The following is a 16261-nucleotide window of genomic DNA, read 5'->3' on the forward strand; positions in this document are numbered from 1 at the left end:
AGTGGAGCTTGGAGAAATTCGAATGCTTGAAAAAATAAATGAAAGCACGAAGTTTAAAAACTCATATCTCTGCACTACGACCTGATATCGCAGTTCTGTGAACTGCATATGTTAGAGCATCCCTAGCGGACAAATTTGATGTATAAATTTTCATCTTAAGCAAATTTGCTGCATTGTTTGCAAGGGTTTCGCAAAAGTCACACTCAAACATTAATTTAGAGTCATATTTTTTGTACCAATTTTGTCTGCTTTAGATGTACCATTAGATACAATTGACAGAATTCTGATATCGTTTTCATTGCTGAGTTCATCATCATCATCATCATTATCATCAGCATCAGCCTGGCTACGCCCACTGCAGAGCGAAGGCCTCTCCCATGTTTCTCCAACTACCCTGGTCATGTGCTAATTGTGGCCATGTTGCCCCTGCAAACTTCTTAATCTCATCCGCCTACCTAACTTTCTGCCGCCCACTGCTACACTTCCCGTCTCTTGGAATCTAGTCCGTGACCCTTAATGACCATCGGTTACCTTCCATCTTCATTACATGCCCTGCCCACGAGCATTTATTTTATTTGATTTCAACTAAGATGTCATTAACTCGCGTTTGTTCCCTCACCCAATCTGCTCTTTTCGTATCCCTTAACGTTACACCCATCATTCTTTTCATAGCACGTTGTGTCTTCCTCAATTTAAGCAGAACCCTTTTCGTAAGCTTCCAGGTTTCTGCCCCGTAGGTGAGTACAAGTAAGACACAGCTGTTATACACTTTTCTCACGAGGGATAATGGCAACCTGCTGTTCATGATCTGAGAATGCCTGTCAAACGCACCCCAGCACATTATTATTCTTCTGATTATTTTAGTTTCATGATCTGGATGCGCGGTCACTATCTGCCCTAAGTTGATGTATTCCCTTACCACTTCCAGTGCCTCGCTACCTATCGTAAACCGTTGTTCTCTTCCGAGACTGTTAAACATTACTTTAATTTTCAGAAGATTAATGTTTAGACCCACCCTTCTGCTTTGCCTCTCCATGTCAGTGTGCATGCATTGCAATTGGTCCCCTGAGTTAGTAAGCAAGGCACGAGGTGCGGGATCGAATCCCGGCCACGGCGGCCGCATTTCGATGGGGGCGAAATGCGAAAACACCCGTGTACTTAGATTTAGGTGCACGTTAAAGAACCCCAGGTGGTCGAAATTTCCGGAGTCCCCCACTACGGCATGCCTCATAATGAGAAAGTGGTTTTGGCACGTAAAACCCCACAATTTTTTTTAGTTACTAAGCAAGACAATATCATCAGCGAATCGTAATTTACTAAGGTATTCTCCATTAACTCTCATTCCCAATTCTTCCCAATCCCGGTCTCTCAATACTTCCTCTAAACACGCTGTGAATAGCATTGGAGAGATCGTATCTCTCTGCCTGACGCCCTTCTTTATTTGGATTTTGTTGCTTTCTTTATGGAGGACTACGCTGGCTGTGGAGCCGCTATAGATATATTTCAGTATTTTTACATACTGCTCGTCTACATCCTAATTCCGTAATACCTGCATGACTGCTGAGATTTCGACTGAATCAAACGCTTTCTCGCAATCAATGAAAGCTATATATAAGGGTTGTGTAAATGTGTATGCCGCACGTTTCTCTATCACCTGATTGATGGTGTGAATATGGTCTATTGTTGAGTAGCCTTTACGAAATCCTGCCTCGTGCTTTGCTTGACAGTAGTCTAAGGTGTTCCTGATTCCATTTGCGATTACGTTAGTAAATACGTTGTAGGCAATGAACAGTAACCTCATCGTTCCATAATTTTCCAAGTCTTTGGCGTCCCCTTTCCTATGAATTAAAATTATTTGGCGTTATCCCAAGATTCCGGTATTCTTGAGGTCATGAGGCATTGCTTATACAGGGTGGCCAGTTTTTCTAGAACAATCTGCCCACCACCCTGCAACAAATGTACTGTTACCTGATCCTCCCGAGCTGCCTTCCCCTTTGAATAGCTCGCAAGGCTTCCTTTACTTCTTCCGGCGTTGCTTGTTGGATGTCAAATTCTTCTAGACTAATCCCTGTTCCATTATCGTCGTGGGTGCCAGTGGTACGGTATAAATTTCGATAGAAATCCTCAGCCACTTGAGCTATCTTATTCATATTAGTCACGATATTGCCGTCTTTAGGCTGTTTCACATGGCGCGATTGGGGCGAAAAGAATCGCTCTGTCGCGCACGTCGCAGAGCAATTTTCGCTGATAGCTTTCACATGCGACTGCGACAGCGCGATTTCCGTCGCAGCGACGCCCAAGGTTTCCATCTGCTCACGAAGTAACCCTGCCTGCATCGTTAAGTAAAACCAACATAGAAATTAGTCAAATATTAGAATTTTCTTATTATTATTTCAAAATAGAATAACCACACTATTTTTCAATGTTAAAAGCGCTGAGAATTTACGTTCGCTTATTAGTCTGCAGCTGCGGCGAGTGAAACGTTGTACAACACCGCAAGTGTGAGCGTGCGGCTAGTGCGGCGTCGGTGGAGTGGTTTCGTTTTCTGCACTCTGGTTTCGTTGTTGCGGTACCATGGAAGCCACAGCTCTTCTCTTGGAGGAGTATTTGCTTCTGCAAAAAAAGAAGCTACTACTGAGTTTGCAAGCACCTGGCAAAACTTGTAGCGATGAAGTTGACGACGGTGACGAGCGAGTGGATACGTGCCGAATGGTAAATTCGTCTGCTCCCGCCCTGGATACCGTGAAGCTTCTTCTTTTAAATGAACTGTGTGAACTGGAGAAAAAGAAATTGTTCGGGAAGCTCCTACGCCACCGGCGCTGGTGGGTACGTCCTATTTGGGAGAACCGGAAGCAGGAGTCGGAATTCTGCAGAACGGTGAGTTCGAACTTGTACAGGAAGCTTTCGCTCCGGGGCTCTTATAGATAAACATGCAAAAGGATAAATCGTTTGGGTTGTGCCGCTGCCCTTGCTGATGTCGGGAGACAAGGAATACTTCAAAAAGTATTACAGAATGTCGCCGAAGACTTTCGAAGCCCTGCATTCACTTGTCGAAGCAGGTTTGACAAAGCTTCACGTCGTGCGCGAACCACTGCCCTCACGTGCACGGCTCGCTATTGCACTCGGGTAAGCATGCTATACCTAAGCAGCATTAGTCTCATTGAGTGCCTGGCACTACTTGCGAGGTAGTTATCTCACCTTACTATATTTTAAACGTTTTGACGCTGTAACTGATACTATAGTGATCTTCAGGAAAGAACACTGAAAGCTGTCTAAATATCTGTCTAAATATTGTTTCATTTCGGGAAGACGGCTTGAAAAGCTGCACAACATAAAATTTTACGCTTATATATCTCTTACAGTGTTGCATTTATAGGCAAAGGAAATGCTATGCCATTTCTGCAAGCAGTTAACTTTACATACACCATTCTTGTCTGGTCAAAATAGAACAACGATGCAGAACAGGAGATGTTGCTCAAACCTCGCATTTTTGTGTTCTTGTATTTATTTAACCGCACGTGCGCCCTAAGAAGCCTTGCCTAGAACATCGGCGGCGCTTATAAAAAGCGAAATGGATCCTTGCCTGGCCGGGTGGAGTTTGGAGACGGCATCACCTCGACGGAGGCAACCTTTGCCCTCGGTGATTGGGAAGGGCAGGGCGTCGCTCATGTTGTGTATATATCTTGGAGCTGGGGTGTAGTTTCGCAGTCTGAGTTTCGCTGGGGTCTGATGAGAGGGAACGGATCGTGCACGTGTGCGTGTGAGAGAGAGGGACAGGCCCTTTGAACCAGATATGCATTGGAAATATCAAATTGTAAGGTATGTTCCAAATTGGCGAATGGTTGTCATGTATTGTTAAAAGGCTGTCAATGTTTTGACCCACAAGTTTAAGGATACTTTACTTAGGTATTATACAGTCACGTACAAAACCGATGTAGAACCTGTCGTCAGCCTTCAAAAACGGGCACTACGAATAGTTACCTTTCCTAAAGATGCTCATCCAAGTAAACATCTGTTTCAATTGCTTCGTGTTCTGCCGTTCAGTTCGGCGTATAAAGTAAAAGTTGTTCAGGTAGTTAATGCAATAATACGTTATAATAATCCGCTACATATCACCCTATCTAATTTTCCGGCACGAAACACGAGGGCAGTTAGTAACAACTGTATTAGCTTATCACCATGTCACAATTTATATGGACGGAGACTCGTGGAGTTCGACGGTGCTCTAATATGTCATGCACTCCCACTCAGTGTAAAGACCAGCCAAATATTGTGCAATGCTTAAAAAACTTCTTTCATGAATGCTTATAGGGTTTTTCTATTTGTATCCCCTGATGTCATGACAGTCTTTTGTTTATTCTATATTTTCATGTAAAAATGCTTTCATAGCATGTGTTTAAGTTGTCTCGTACAATAAGTACGCTGTTCTTCTTATGTCTATTTTATTATTGGACTGGCCGCCAAGACTGTGGGTCCAAACAGTATTGTGTATTGTGCGTATGCAATGAATTAAATAAAAAAATAAAAAAAAGACCAGGCAGAGCAGACGTTGTGTTGCAGAGCAAACATCACACTGCGATGTTTTCCTTTGTAGTGTTAAACAGAACATAAGCTTCCTTTAATTTTTCCCTTTAAACCGAGTTCTGTGTTATCAATCTTAACACCTTGTTCTTCAGGTACCTTGCATCTGGCATGTACATGCAAGATGTTGCTATTGGCTTCAGGGTTGGCATCTCAACGGTAATGACCATTGTGCATCACGTATGCAGGCTGCTGTGCAGAACACTGCAACCTTTATACCTAAAGGTACGCATTTAGCCACTACACATGGAGGCTGTTTATTACCAGCACTTACAGTGTGGTTACAAACTCCAACTCCTTCAGCTTGTTTTCCGAGTACCTGTGTGCATGAACTAGCTTGCTTCGGGTATGCTTCTATCGAACAAATGTTTTTTTACGCGCTAAGAGCGACTTTTTTCTTTACTAAGGTGCCGACAACTGAAGCCTGGCAAGAGGTAGCCGAAGGATTCCAGGAAAAATGGAATTTCCCTCACTGTGTTGGTGCTGTCGACGGCAAGCACGTTCAGATACAAGCTCCTCCTAATTCAGGCAGCTTGTATTACAACTACAAGGTAATTAACGCAGTAGGTCATATTTTCATAACATGCGCTTATAGTCTTATTTTATTACAGGGCACATACTCCATCGTCCTCATGGCCGCTGTTGACAGCAATCTGAAATTCATATGCGTTGATGTTGGGGCGTATGGACGTCAAAGCGATGGTGGCACATTGTCTGCTTCTCGCTTTGGAAAATCACTGGAAGAGGGCTTGCGCGGCCTCCCACCTCCGAAGCAGCTGCCTGGCACAAACATCGTTGCTCCTCACGTTTTCGTCGGAGATGAAGCGTTTCAACATCGTCCGGATTTTCTGCAGCCATATTCTGGGAGATGCCAGGATGAAAACAAGCGCATCTTCAATTACCGCCTAAGCAGAACCAGGTAACCAAAAGCACAAAATTTACCCTTGCTTATGTTAATTATTTTTTCACTTATATTTGCAGGAGGTGTGTTGAAAATGCTTTTGGAGTGATGGTCTCCCGATTCAGGATTTTTCGGCGTGCCATCAATCTGCGGCCGCAAAATGCAGACTACGTTGTCATGGCATGTTGTGCCCTACACAACTTCTTGCGTGATGACGTGATCTACATGACGGCGAACTATGTCGACACTGAAGATGCATATGGCAACATAACCAGTGGCCAATGGCGCACCACCCAGGACATTGGCGCCTCAGCCATGTTCAGTCTGCGACCTCCAACTGGGCACAATTATACAAGAACAGCAGCGGAAACAAGAGACCTTTTCTGCTCATACTTTGTGAGTAGGGAGGGTTCTGTGCCTTGGCAACGGGCATCTGCTGGTCTGCGGATGTGAGAGACAAAAGAAGTACCCACCAGGACTTTGCTGGGTGTGCTGTATGCTAGCAGATTCTTGTTTGATGTATGACACAGTGACACTTCTCAGAAGTAAGTAATGTAAATAAGAACAGGCATTTATGTGGTTGGCTATTGAAATGCGAGCACGAAAGGTGAATTTGGTACTTGGTGTACTCCTCCTGTTTGAAGGAATAGTGTCTCATATTATGTGCCACTTTGCTATCGAATTAAATGTTTAACAGTGCACACCAGTTGTATGTTTTATTCGACTTCCGTGTTGAACTTTTTCGTTCAATAATTTTTTTATTACACTGTATATCTTTACATGTTACGGCCTGACCACTGGATTTGCTACTTACTGCACCACTCCCTACACCCCGCCCCCCCACCCCCACTTTCCCTTTGTGATATGCTCAGCTAACAGGCAAAACGGAAACCATTTCTTTTTTTATATAAGGTTCAATTGCTTTGCTTTGTTGTAATGTCACTGAACTGCAAACTGACAAAGTGTATTTTTCATTTTTTATGCTTCAGTATGGTTACAAGTTTTGACAGATGTGAAATACAAAAGGAGGTCCCATAGTCAAAGGCTATGGGACCCGCTCACCTCTGGTGAAGGTTAGGGGGTGAGAGGAATTACTATATGGCAGCAAATTAAAGCAATATCATGACATTAACATACAGGTCAAAAAGCATAACAAATATAAGAGAACAACTTGAGCGGAAGTAAACAAAAAAGAAGAAAAAACAAGTGAAGAAAAAGGGTGCGAGTATGTACGAATGTATATTAAACTACAGAGAAATGACAAGCATAAAAAAAAACACATGTATGCATTCCAATACAGAGCCACATCAATTACACAAAAGAAAATGAGCAATATTCATGAAACAGCTAAGGTGCCAATCTAGAAAAAAAGTGTCAGAACAATGTGGTACACAGTGGGAAAGAATTAAAAGGAGACTTAACAGTTACTGAACAATTTCACAGTTTCTATCTTGCACTTATCTGTTGTACTGAATCTTTTATTGCACTCTTGCCTTTTATGCATTTCATATGAGTGTAACTGTACTAATCGTCATTTTTAACAAGAATATTTGGATACTTTCCCGTGCTGTAGGATGCAACAATATTTTGAAGTTGTAACCGCAGGTGCTGCTGCATGTGCTTAGGAGTTTCTTTCATTGACGGAACAAGGGACAACACAAAATGGGTAACGTCGTCGATTGCTTGGCTTGCTGCGAGGGCACCCCTTATGGCATCAATTCTCAAATCTATTTCCTCGATTTCTTTCATTGTTTTCTGTCTCCTTCGTGCCCGTCTCTCTGTCCCCTCAGGCAAGGCCACGGATGACTCTTTGCTTGTGCATGAGGTTGCTTTAGAGGAGCAGCCAGGCGACGGAAACATTTCTTCAAAAATCTCCTCGTTTTCACAGTGATCTTCAAGGATAACAGATGTTTCCTCTGCTGCGGTGCTCTCATACGCACAATTCTGTTCATCTGGGGAAATGTTGCTGTGGCTCCTGTGTAATATATACGTGCAGCTTAATAATGTGCACTCGTACCTTCATACATGCAGTTGCTCTTACCGGCGTGGTTCAAACAAATCCGACATGATGCGCAGCCTTTCCATGTATGGCCAGTTGTTAGATTTTGTTTTCTTTGTAGCAGCTGAGCCACTCCTTTGCTAATCTTTAACATCTTTCAGTTTTAGCCGAAATGTGTCCTTTAGGTTTGTCCATCTGCTCTGTATTTCATCCATGGTCACTGAACAAATTGAAGCAATATAACAAAATGTAAAAGCAGAAGTTACATGTAGAAATTTTATCTCTTTATAAGTGTGTCGCCTAATAAGCAGCGCAATCTCTAAATACTATGCCATCAGCTGATTCGTGATCGCATTTCAATTTTCCTAGAACGGGGTCGTGTCCTTCAGTGAGTGGTCCAAAAATTAGCTAGGAAATTTTAAAAGAAGCCTCGACGCATCGACACCTTGTATTCTGCGTTTCTTCACACATAATTGAATTAGTGTAATTGTCTAAACTTGGTATGCTGAGCAGAGGGAAATGTTATATTGGTTTGTTTTCTTCGTTGCGGCTTGCACGATTCCTTGCCGTGGGTATGTGCCAAAGTACGGAAATCATAATCACCGGCGAGCGAAGATCATCTAGAAGAGCTAGACGGCGCTGGGCATATATATAGCGGACAAATTTTATATAATATACAGCCTGCGTGAATTTGCTAGAATGTCTTCAGGCATTTTACAAAATCCTACAAATTAGTGGTATATTTCAGAGCGCTTCATCATATGTAAATGTCTTCCGCTTTATATGTATTATTAAGTGCAGCTTATAGAATTATGATAACGTTTTTCAATGCCCAGTTGTAAAATTATAGTTTAGTTTTCCAAAATTTTGCTATAAAAATGCAAGAAAACTGACATCCCAATTAAACACTCCACTTACCACAGTCACTACATTTGAAATCTTCCTTTAAATGCAACAGACCTCATCAAATTCGGTGCAATGGTTGCTGAGAAAACCGATTTCTACGTTTTCGTGTAATGGATAAGAGTCGATTTATTTACATAGGAACAAATAAAGAGGCCCAACACATACCGTTCGGGTCGATGGTTCTCATTGCCTCCAGCACTTCATCCCACAACGCAGACCTGTTCGAGGTCTTCTTGTAGTCGTTAAGCGCGGTGTTCCACAAAAGCCGACGTATGGCCACTTCATCAATTAACACATCGTTGAAGCTGGCGCGCGACATTGCTCAGCTGAGCTTCCAACTCGTGGTAAAACAGGAAAGCGCCTATTTCGACGGCGCTTGCTCTTATGTCACACGTTGCCCCTCCCACATCGCGCCGATCGCTGCGACTGAGCGACGGCGCTACCAACTTGTTGGAATCTCGTCGCGGAGAGCCCACGACGTCGCGGCGGTCGCTGAGCGACGGAATTCGCTGTGTCGCTGACTGAAAATGGCGCCATGTGAAACAGCCTTTTGTGTCTTAGCGCATAAATCTGATTCTTGCCTATTCCTAGTTTCTTCTTCACTGCTTTTAGGCTTTCTCCGTTCTTGAGAGCATGCTCAATTCTATCCATATTATACTTCCTTATGTCAGCTGTCTTGCACTTGTTGATTAACTTGGATAGTTCTGCCAGTTCTGTTCTAGCTGCAGGGTTAGAGGCTGTCATACAATGGCGTTTCTTAATCAGATCCTTGGTCTCCTGCGATAGCTTACGGGTATCCTGTGTAACGAAGTTACCACCGACTTCTATTGCACACTCCTTAATGACGCCCATAAGATTGTCGTTCATTGCTTCAACATTTAAGTCCTCTTCTTGAGTTAAAGCCCAATACCTGTTCTCTGGCTTGATCTGGAATTCGTCTATTTTTCACTCCTACCGCTAACTCATTGATCGGCATCTTATGTACCAGTTTCTTCCGTTCCATTGTTAATTCGCGATCTTACCATTCTATGGTAACTGCGGCGCACCTTGCCGAGCACGTCCACATCTTGTATGATGCCAGGGTTAGCGCAGAGTATAAAGTCTATTTCATTTCTAGTCTCGCCATTCGGGCTCTTCCACGTCCATTTTCGGCTATCCCGCTTGCGGAAGAAGGTATTCATTATCCGCATATTATTCTGGTCTGCAAACTCAACTAATAACTCTCCGTTGCTATTCCTAGACCCTGTGCCATATTCCCCCCCTGACTTGTCTCCAGCCTGCTTCTTGCCTACCTTGGCATTAAAGTCGCCTATTAGTATAGTGTATTTAGTTTTCACTCTACCCATCGCCGATTCCACGTCTTCATAGAAGCTTTCGATATCCTGGTCATTATGACTGGATGTAGGGGCGTAGACCTGTACGACCTTCAACTTGTACCTGTTATTAAGTTTTACAACAAGACCTGCCACCCTCTCGTTGATGCTATACAATTCCTGTATGTTACAAGCTATAGACTTATTAATCTGAAATCCGACTCCTAGTTTTCGCCTCTCCGCTAAGCCCCGGTAGCACTGGACGTGGCCACTTTTTAGCACTGTATACGCTTCATTTGTCCTCATAACCTCACTGATCCTTATTATAGCCCATTTAATGGCCGTTAATTTCTCCAATACCACTGCTAGACTCGCCTCACTAGATAACGTTCTAGCGTTAAGCGTTGCCAGGTTCAGATTCCAATGGCGGCCTGTTCGGACCCAGGTAGTCTGAGTACGTTCGTCTGCGCCACAGGTCTGACCGCCGTTGTGGTCAGTTGCTTCGCAGCTGCGGGAGACTGAGGACCGGGGTTTGATTGTTGTATTCATATGGAAAGTTGGGGCCAAGTACTGTACCAGGGTGGCCAAACCTGCTCTGGAGAGGGAGTACATTACCGGTCCTGGTCACTGGAATCAGGCCGCACTCCAGGCCTGTTTATGCAAGATATTCCAAAAGGACCTCTTCTTCGGCAAGTTGGTGCTTAGATTTCATAGGTATACATTGTGGCGCAAAATACATTTCTTGAAAAGGGACAGAAGAAAGGAAGACAGTGGAGCGCCAATGGCGCTTCAATGTCTTCCTTTCTTCTGTAGAAATGTATTTTGCGGCACAAAGTATACCTATGAAATCTTATTATGCAATTTTACCAACACGCGGATGTTTTCTTTAAACCAGTGGAAAATTGCGCGGCACTGGGATTTGAACCACGGCCATCTTGCACGTGAGGTGGATACCCTACCTCTATGCCATCGCTGCAGCTATTATTATTTTGCCTAGCTTTTACTAAAGAATTGCTGAGTTAGAGAGTTGTAAACGTGACAGTTTCGTTTTCTGAAAGTGTGCGATTTTGAACATTATTTAGAAAAATATTGACGGGCCCAAATAAAAAATTAGCTACCAACAGTCATTAGATTCTAACTATTTCTTTTAAATGCAACACCCCTCATCAAGTTTGGTACAGTTTCTGCCGAGAAGAATCATTTTATTTATTTATTTATTTATTTATTTATTTAATCATGTACCAACAGCGTCCGTTGAGGGCATTTTTTAGGGGGGACACAGTTGCAATTTCTCCTTTCTCATGAATTTAGATACGAGCCCCCCTGCTAAAAGATTCCTCTTGAGGCATTCCTGGCCCCCATGTTAACCAAAACCGCTAGAGACTGGGATCAAGTGATTCATCTACCAATGAAGTTAACACATTGCTTTTTTTTTATCATCACGATGCCCGTCTTCGTCATCGTCTCCAGATTCTTGCCGTGAACACACACCTTGCCTGGTCCAAATGTATAAACGCTGCTTCAACATTAATAGACGTCGTTTGTTGTTTTGCTTCAACTAACACCCCCAAATTTTGTTCTCAAGGTAGGCTGTGAAAATGAGAGCACATTAGTGCGCATATGACAACCGATCAACGAGATTCATCTGAGCCACACGTGTCATGCGCGCAGCTCGAAAAAAAATGTCCTGTGTCTTTAACGCAGCGCAATTCATTTTCTCTGGCTCTAAACAATTTCATACCTGACTCCTTGGTCTGAAAGCTCAGATATTTACAGCCAGCTTTTACTCATAAGCCGGATCACAAAGAAGACGTTCGGAGAAAAAAACCAGTGGTCAGTGCCATGAGCTGAAGAGGGGAAATGTTAATTCACATTAACGAGCGTGCCTTTATTCAAAATGATACCGCAGAGAAGCTACAGTGTTCGATTGGGTCATGAACTGCACCTATTTTCATGATATGAAGAGTTACCTAGCCTGAGAGTATCCCGTCAGTGGGATGAGGTGGGCGAAGGAGCAGACATTGAAGTGTGCGAAATGTCTTTCACGTTGACATTGTTTTAGAGTGCAGTGAAGCTACAGGATAGCGACGTACTCGTGAAGTGTAGCGGGCCACCTACGTCACGATGCCTTCTTTCGCGTATGACACAACAGTGGCCCTCACGGGAAGAACGTACCTGTGGTATGACGGTGATAGCAGTGCGTAGCCTGCGCAGTGGTACCGACGCGATGTCGACGCCGTCAACAAGGATGCGACCTCTGGTGGCCCTGATGACGCGCAGCAGGGCCAGCACTAGCGAAGACTTGCCAGCACCCGTGCGGCCGACGATGCCCACCTGCGAAGCGAAGTGTGGCTTTGGCATATTCCTCCCATGTGAGAGCTCCTATGAGCGCTTGCCAGAGGTCACAAAGAACGGGAAAATGCTGTGTGCTGGCATGCTCATAGATCCGAATAATTTCATAACCGTGTCCCCTTCTTAATGCTGCGAAGTCATGTTTCGCCACTTATTGCACAGATTGCGACACTCTCCGTCATTGCCCACCAATCGCTAGATTTGTGGCCATTCTTTCGCTGTTTGTGGCGCATCGGTGTGCATAAATGTTTGTCGTCTGCTTCAACTCACGCGGCAGACCTTGACATATTGGCGCCCTCTTGCCACTATCATCCATGGGGACATTCTGTGTCCACCTAGTGGACTGGCCATTTCGGCCGATGCTGATTGGCTGGAGCTGAACCCAGCGGCAGGAAACTGGCTGTGGGTGCCTGTTTCTCTCTCGCTTACATCCCAGCCCAGCCAATCAGCACTTTAGCAGCAGACAAAATGGACATGTCCGCTAGGCGAAAACTTACAGGGTACCCTCCCCCATTTTCCGTGGATAAAAGTTTGTGCTCTACAACTGCGAAACGAATTTGAATGCTTTTGTATAGGAAAAACTGGATACATTTCAATCCGCACAAACTATTCAGATGAGTATCTCAATATCTCCACAACATGTCCTGCTCACGCTAATAGTGGGAAACGAACCAACGGAGATATATAGGCTTTTCCTATATTTTCGGCGTGCGCATTACGACACAATGTTTATTTGAAAAAGGAATGTGGAGGATTAATGTCCCAAGGAACAGCACCTAAACGAGGAAAGAAACTGTATTAGCAGGGAAAACGCTATGAGCGGAAACTAAAAGTTCAACCACGCTGCGTTTCGCAGCTATGGCCTTAGGAACATAGGAGGAGCTCTTAGGAAAGTTCGTGCCCCGCTCATTAAATAAGTCTTAGCTCGTAGATAGCGGGAAGAAGAAATGTTTCGTTTCCTTTTCCATATACCGCAGCATCATCGGAGAACTTAAGAGTGTATTTGTTCGCTAACCCACCATCGAACGAGCTTAGCAGTGTACAACCGCGTTATGCATGACGGAGAGTCGGTTTCAATTGAACGAAACACCGGAAATACGACATGGGCCAGCTAAAGACCAAAACCAGATACAGCATACCGCTACAGCTGGCTGGCATCACAGCAGCTGGAGACACGACGCTATATGGAAAGGAAGCCATTGTTTTGAGTTTGCACCTCTCATCAATTAACCGAGTGACGGACACCAATCTAAATGAAACGCAGTTTTCTAAATCTTTTTGTTTCCCGCTTGTCCTCGTCTCAATTTACGCTCGAGCTGCAAGCTACACCGCCCGCCTGCCGCACGCGTGCGGTCGTTCAAAATACTGCACACGTCACATACTAGTGCATACATTTCGGTTCACGCTGCATGCACGGACCCAGTGCAAAGCGATATTTGTGACCATGGAGCGACATGTGAAATTTTTGCGCATGACCACACGCGTGCGGCTGGTAGGCGGTGCGGCTCGAGCGTAAACTGACCTTTAGAATTGACCTTTAGTAATTGAATTAAGCAAACACATCACCAGAGGTTTTCGCGCAACGCATCATACCACATGAAAGTAAACGTGTTGGCAACGTACTTGCACGCTTGCCCCATGCTCGAAGCTGTTATTTTAGCCTAAGCCGACGCGAGTTGACTGGGATGTAGCAGTTATAGCAGGCCGTGCCGGGGACGTTTTCACTATTTGCACAACAACACATGTACGCAGCAGTTTTACCGCAATCCGAGTTTCATAGTGATCAATTATGGTGGAATATCAGGCACTTGAAAGCCCACGCTATCACAAGGGGACTTCTCTTGACATTATAAGCAATTTGCAAAATACAAAGGAAAGCTTCACATTAATGAGCAAAATATAAGAAAATGGATAAATAAATGCATCATAGTTCACAGGAACCGATCTCGCATTGTTTTTTGGACATCTGTCGCACATATACAGATTTGTTGGCAAGATTATTGAGCAGAGCTAGAAGAGTAAAAGCGATTGATTGTTTCGCATAGTTGTTTTGAGGAGTAGGTATGCGCCAAATATTGTGGTGACGCGTAGTGTATACGGCAATATGTTCGCTTAATTCTGAAATCACGCTGTAAAAAGAGTTCTTATTTTTTGTGGCCCAGCAGTGTGTCTGGAGTAAACGATAATAATAAAAATCCTGGACATTTATAATCTTAAATTCTTTAAAGAGCTGCTGCGTGTGAAAATCCTATGGGACGTTCGCAGTTATTCGCATAAACTTCTTTTGAATTAGGAACAGTCGGTTTAGATTCGTTTTTGTTGTTGTGTCCCATACTAGGTGGGTGTAGGATAACTGAGAAAGGGCTGACGAGTTATATAGTAGTAGTTTTATACGTTCAGGAATGATATGTCTACATTTTTTTAGCATACGCGCAGTATTGCACAATTTTTTTCTGAGTTTCGCGGATATGGTCCTCCCAAGTCAAAGTACTTGAAAAATATACGCCCAGCACTTTAATGCATTCTATTATTTCAATCACATTGTGAACAAGTGTAATCAATGGCAAGTTTACAACCTTATTTTTTTGGTTTGAAGAGCATTGCTTTTGTTTTTGCGGTATTAATAAGTAAGGAATTGCACTTTGTCCATTACAGTATCAGCGGCATTGTTTCATCAAATATCTTTTCTATATCGTCAGTTGTTTTACCGGTGATTAATAATTTAGTGTGATCAGCATAGCATATTGATGTTACATGTGGATTTAAGGTAAAGGAGTGTAGGTCGTTAAGGTAAACACAAAATAAAAGTGGTCCCAATATGCTGCCGTGAGGTACTCCCATCTTTACGCATTTAATATCTGAAGAAGATGTTCCTACTGATACGTATTGCTTACGATGCCTTATGTAAGAAGCTAGGAGGTCATACGCAATGCCGTGTAAACCGTATGACTGCAATTTATCAAGTAGTATTTGTGGGGACTGCGTAGCCCATTTCGTTGCAGCGCCATAGCGCAGCACGTTTTGGGCATAGGAGCCGCAGCGCGGCGAGGTCGCTTTCGAACTTCGCGCGCGCGGTCCACCGCTTTCCCTCTCTCTCGTTCCTCCGAGGGCACCGAACGGCAGCGGGACCGTAAAACACTTGCTGCTGTCCGCCCCCGAACGGCCCAGTGGCTCACCCGATTGGTCTGTTTGGGTGGGAACCCTCTCTCCTGGCGACTCAAGTCGACCGAGGAGCGGCAACGCGGGGAGAGGCTCTCGGACAGCAAGACGGTGCGTGCTGACTTCCGATTCTCCCGGTCATCCCTTTTGTTGGCCGGTCTTGCCGAAGGTCCTCGACCCGAGGTGGTTGCGTACCTCCTCGCTGCTCCTGTTCTGAAGGCTAGGCCGAAGAGACGCGGCTCACTCGACGTGCGCGGTCGTACTGCGCCGAGTCGCCCTCGGAGGCTACTCCGAGCTGAAGGAACGTTGCCCTGGTAGCACTGTCGTTGGGAGCCATCCTCGCGTATAGCGGCGTGTTACCGCGTTTTTGAGATACTGACTGTCAGCCCTTGACTTGCGGGAGCTTCGGCTCACGAGCCCCGCGCCGATACGGGTGTAACAGCTATCCTGAACGCCAAGGTTGTCGTATATTAAACGCCTTCCTTGTACTCTGGGCCTTCTCCTTGCGGCGCTCTGTTTCGCTCCCAGAGGAGACCGAACGAGCGCCCGCTTCGGGCACACGCTACACACGCGGCTGACCTGATCGTCCCCCCCTGAGGGGCTCGGATCCTCGGACCCGCGCGGTGGTCTAGGTGACTCCCGGCGGAGCACCGGTATAGGCGGAGACCACATATTTCATGCTGTAATGAATCAAAGGCTTTCGATAAATCTACGTATACTGCCAGTGTTAAATCACGGTCTGAAAAGTTTTTTAAGATTATTTCCTTTTGCTTTAGCAGCGCGGTTCCCGTCGAACAATGCTGACGAAATCCATGCTGAAAATTGTGTAGTAATGATTGCTTAGAAAAGTAGTTAGGCAACCTTATATACAAGAGCTTTTCTATCGCTTTGGAAAAAACGGGCAAAATCGATATGGGTCTATAGTTCTTCCAATACATTTCTGTCACCGCCCTTAAAAATTAAAGTTACTTGTGCAATCTGCATGTTTTTTGGAAATACACCACTGGAAAGGATAAGATTAAAAATGTGCGTTAATGGTCACGCTATCTC

At 44.5% G+C, this 16261-nt stretch overlaps 2 protein-coding genes across 2 annotated transcripts in view; one reads left to right on the forward strand and one right to left on the reverse strand.

Annotated features, from left to right (window-relative positions):
- LOC126529684 (multidrug resistance-associated protein 1-like) overlaps positions 1 to 16261 on the reverse strand; it is a 102120-nt gene that overhangs the window by 64297 nt on the left and 21562 nt on the right. The window contains exon 5 of the mRNA XM_055069891.1: positions 11876 to 12034. Coding sequence (XP_054925866.1) covers positions 11876 to 12034 — 159 coding nt within the window. The remainder of the gene's footprint in view (positions 1 to 11875; positions 12035 to 16261) is intronic.
- Positions 5172 to 6295, forward strand: LOC126529685 (uncharacterized). The gene is made up of 2 exons (XM_050177194.3): positions 5172 to 5500; positions 5563 to 6295. The coding sequence occupies exons 1-2, from the start codon at positions 5214 to 5216 to the stop codon at positions 5933 to 5935; spliced, it is 660 nt and encodes a 219-aa protein (XP_050033151.2). The 5' UTR covers positions 5172 to 5213; the 3' UTR covers positions 5936 to 6295.

The sequence above is a fragment of the Dermacentor andersoni genome, chromosome 9 (genome assembly GCF_023375885.2).
Source record: "Dermacentor andersoni chromosome 9, qqDerAnde1_hic_scaffold, whole genome shotgun sequence".
In the NCBI taxonomy this organism is placed as follows: Eukaryota; Metazoa; Arthropoda; class Arachnida; order Ixodida; family Ixodidae; genus Dermacentor; species Dermacentor andersoni.

What these genes read in the sequence shown, in the direction of transcription:
- LOC126529685 (XM_050177194.3), top strand. Translation starts at nt 5,214, where the DNA reads ATGGCCGCTGTTGACAGCAATCTGAAATTCATATGCGTTGATGTTGGG. An exon ending in TACCGCCTAAGCAGAACCAG is followed by an intron (nt 5,501 to 5,562) that starts GTAACCAAAAGC and finishes TTATATTTGCAG; the next exon opens with GAGGTGTGTTGAAAATGCTT.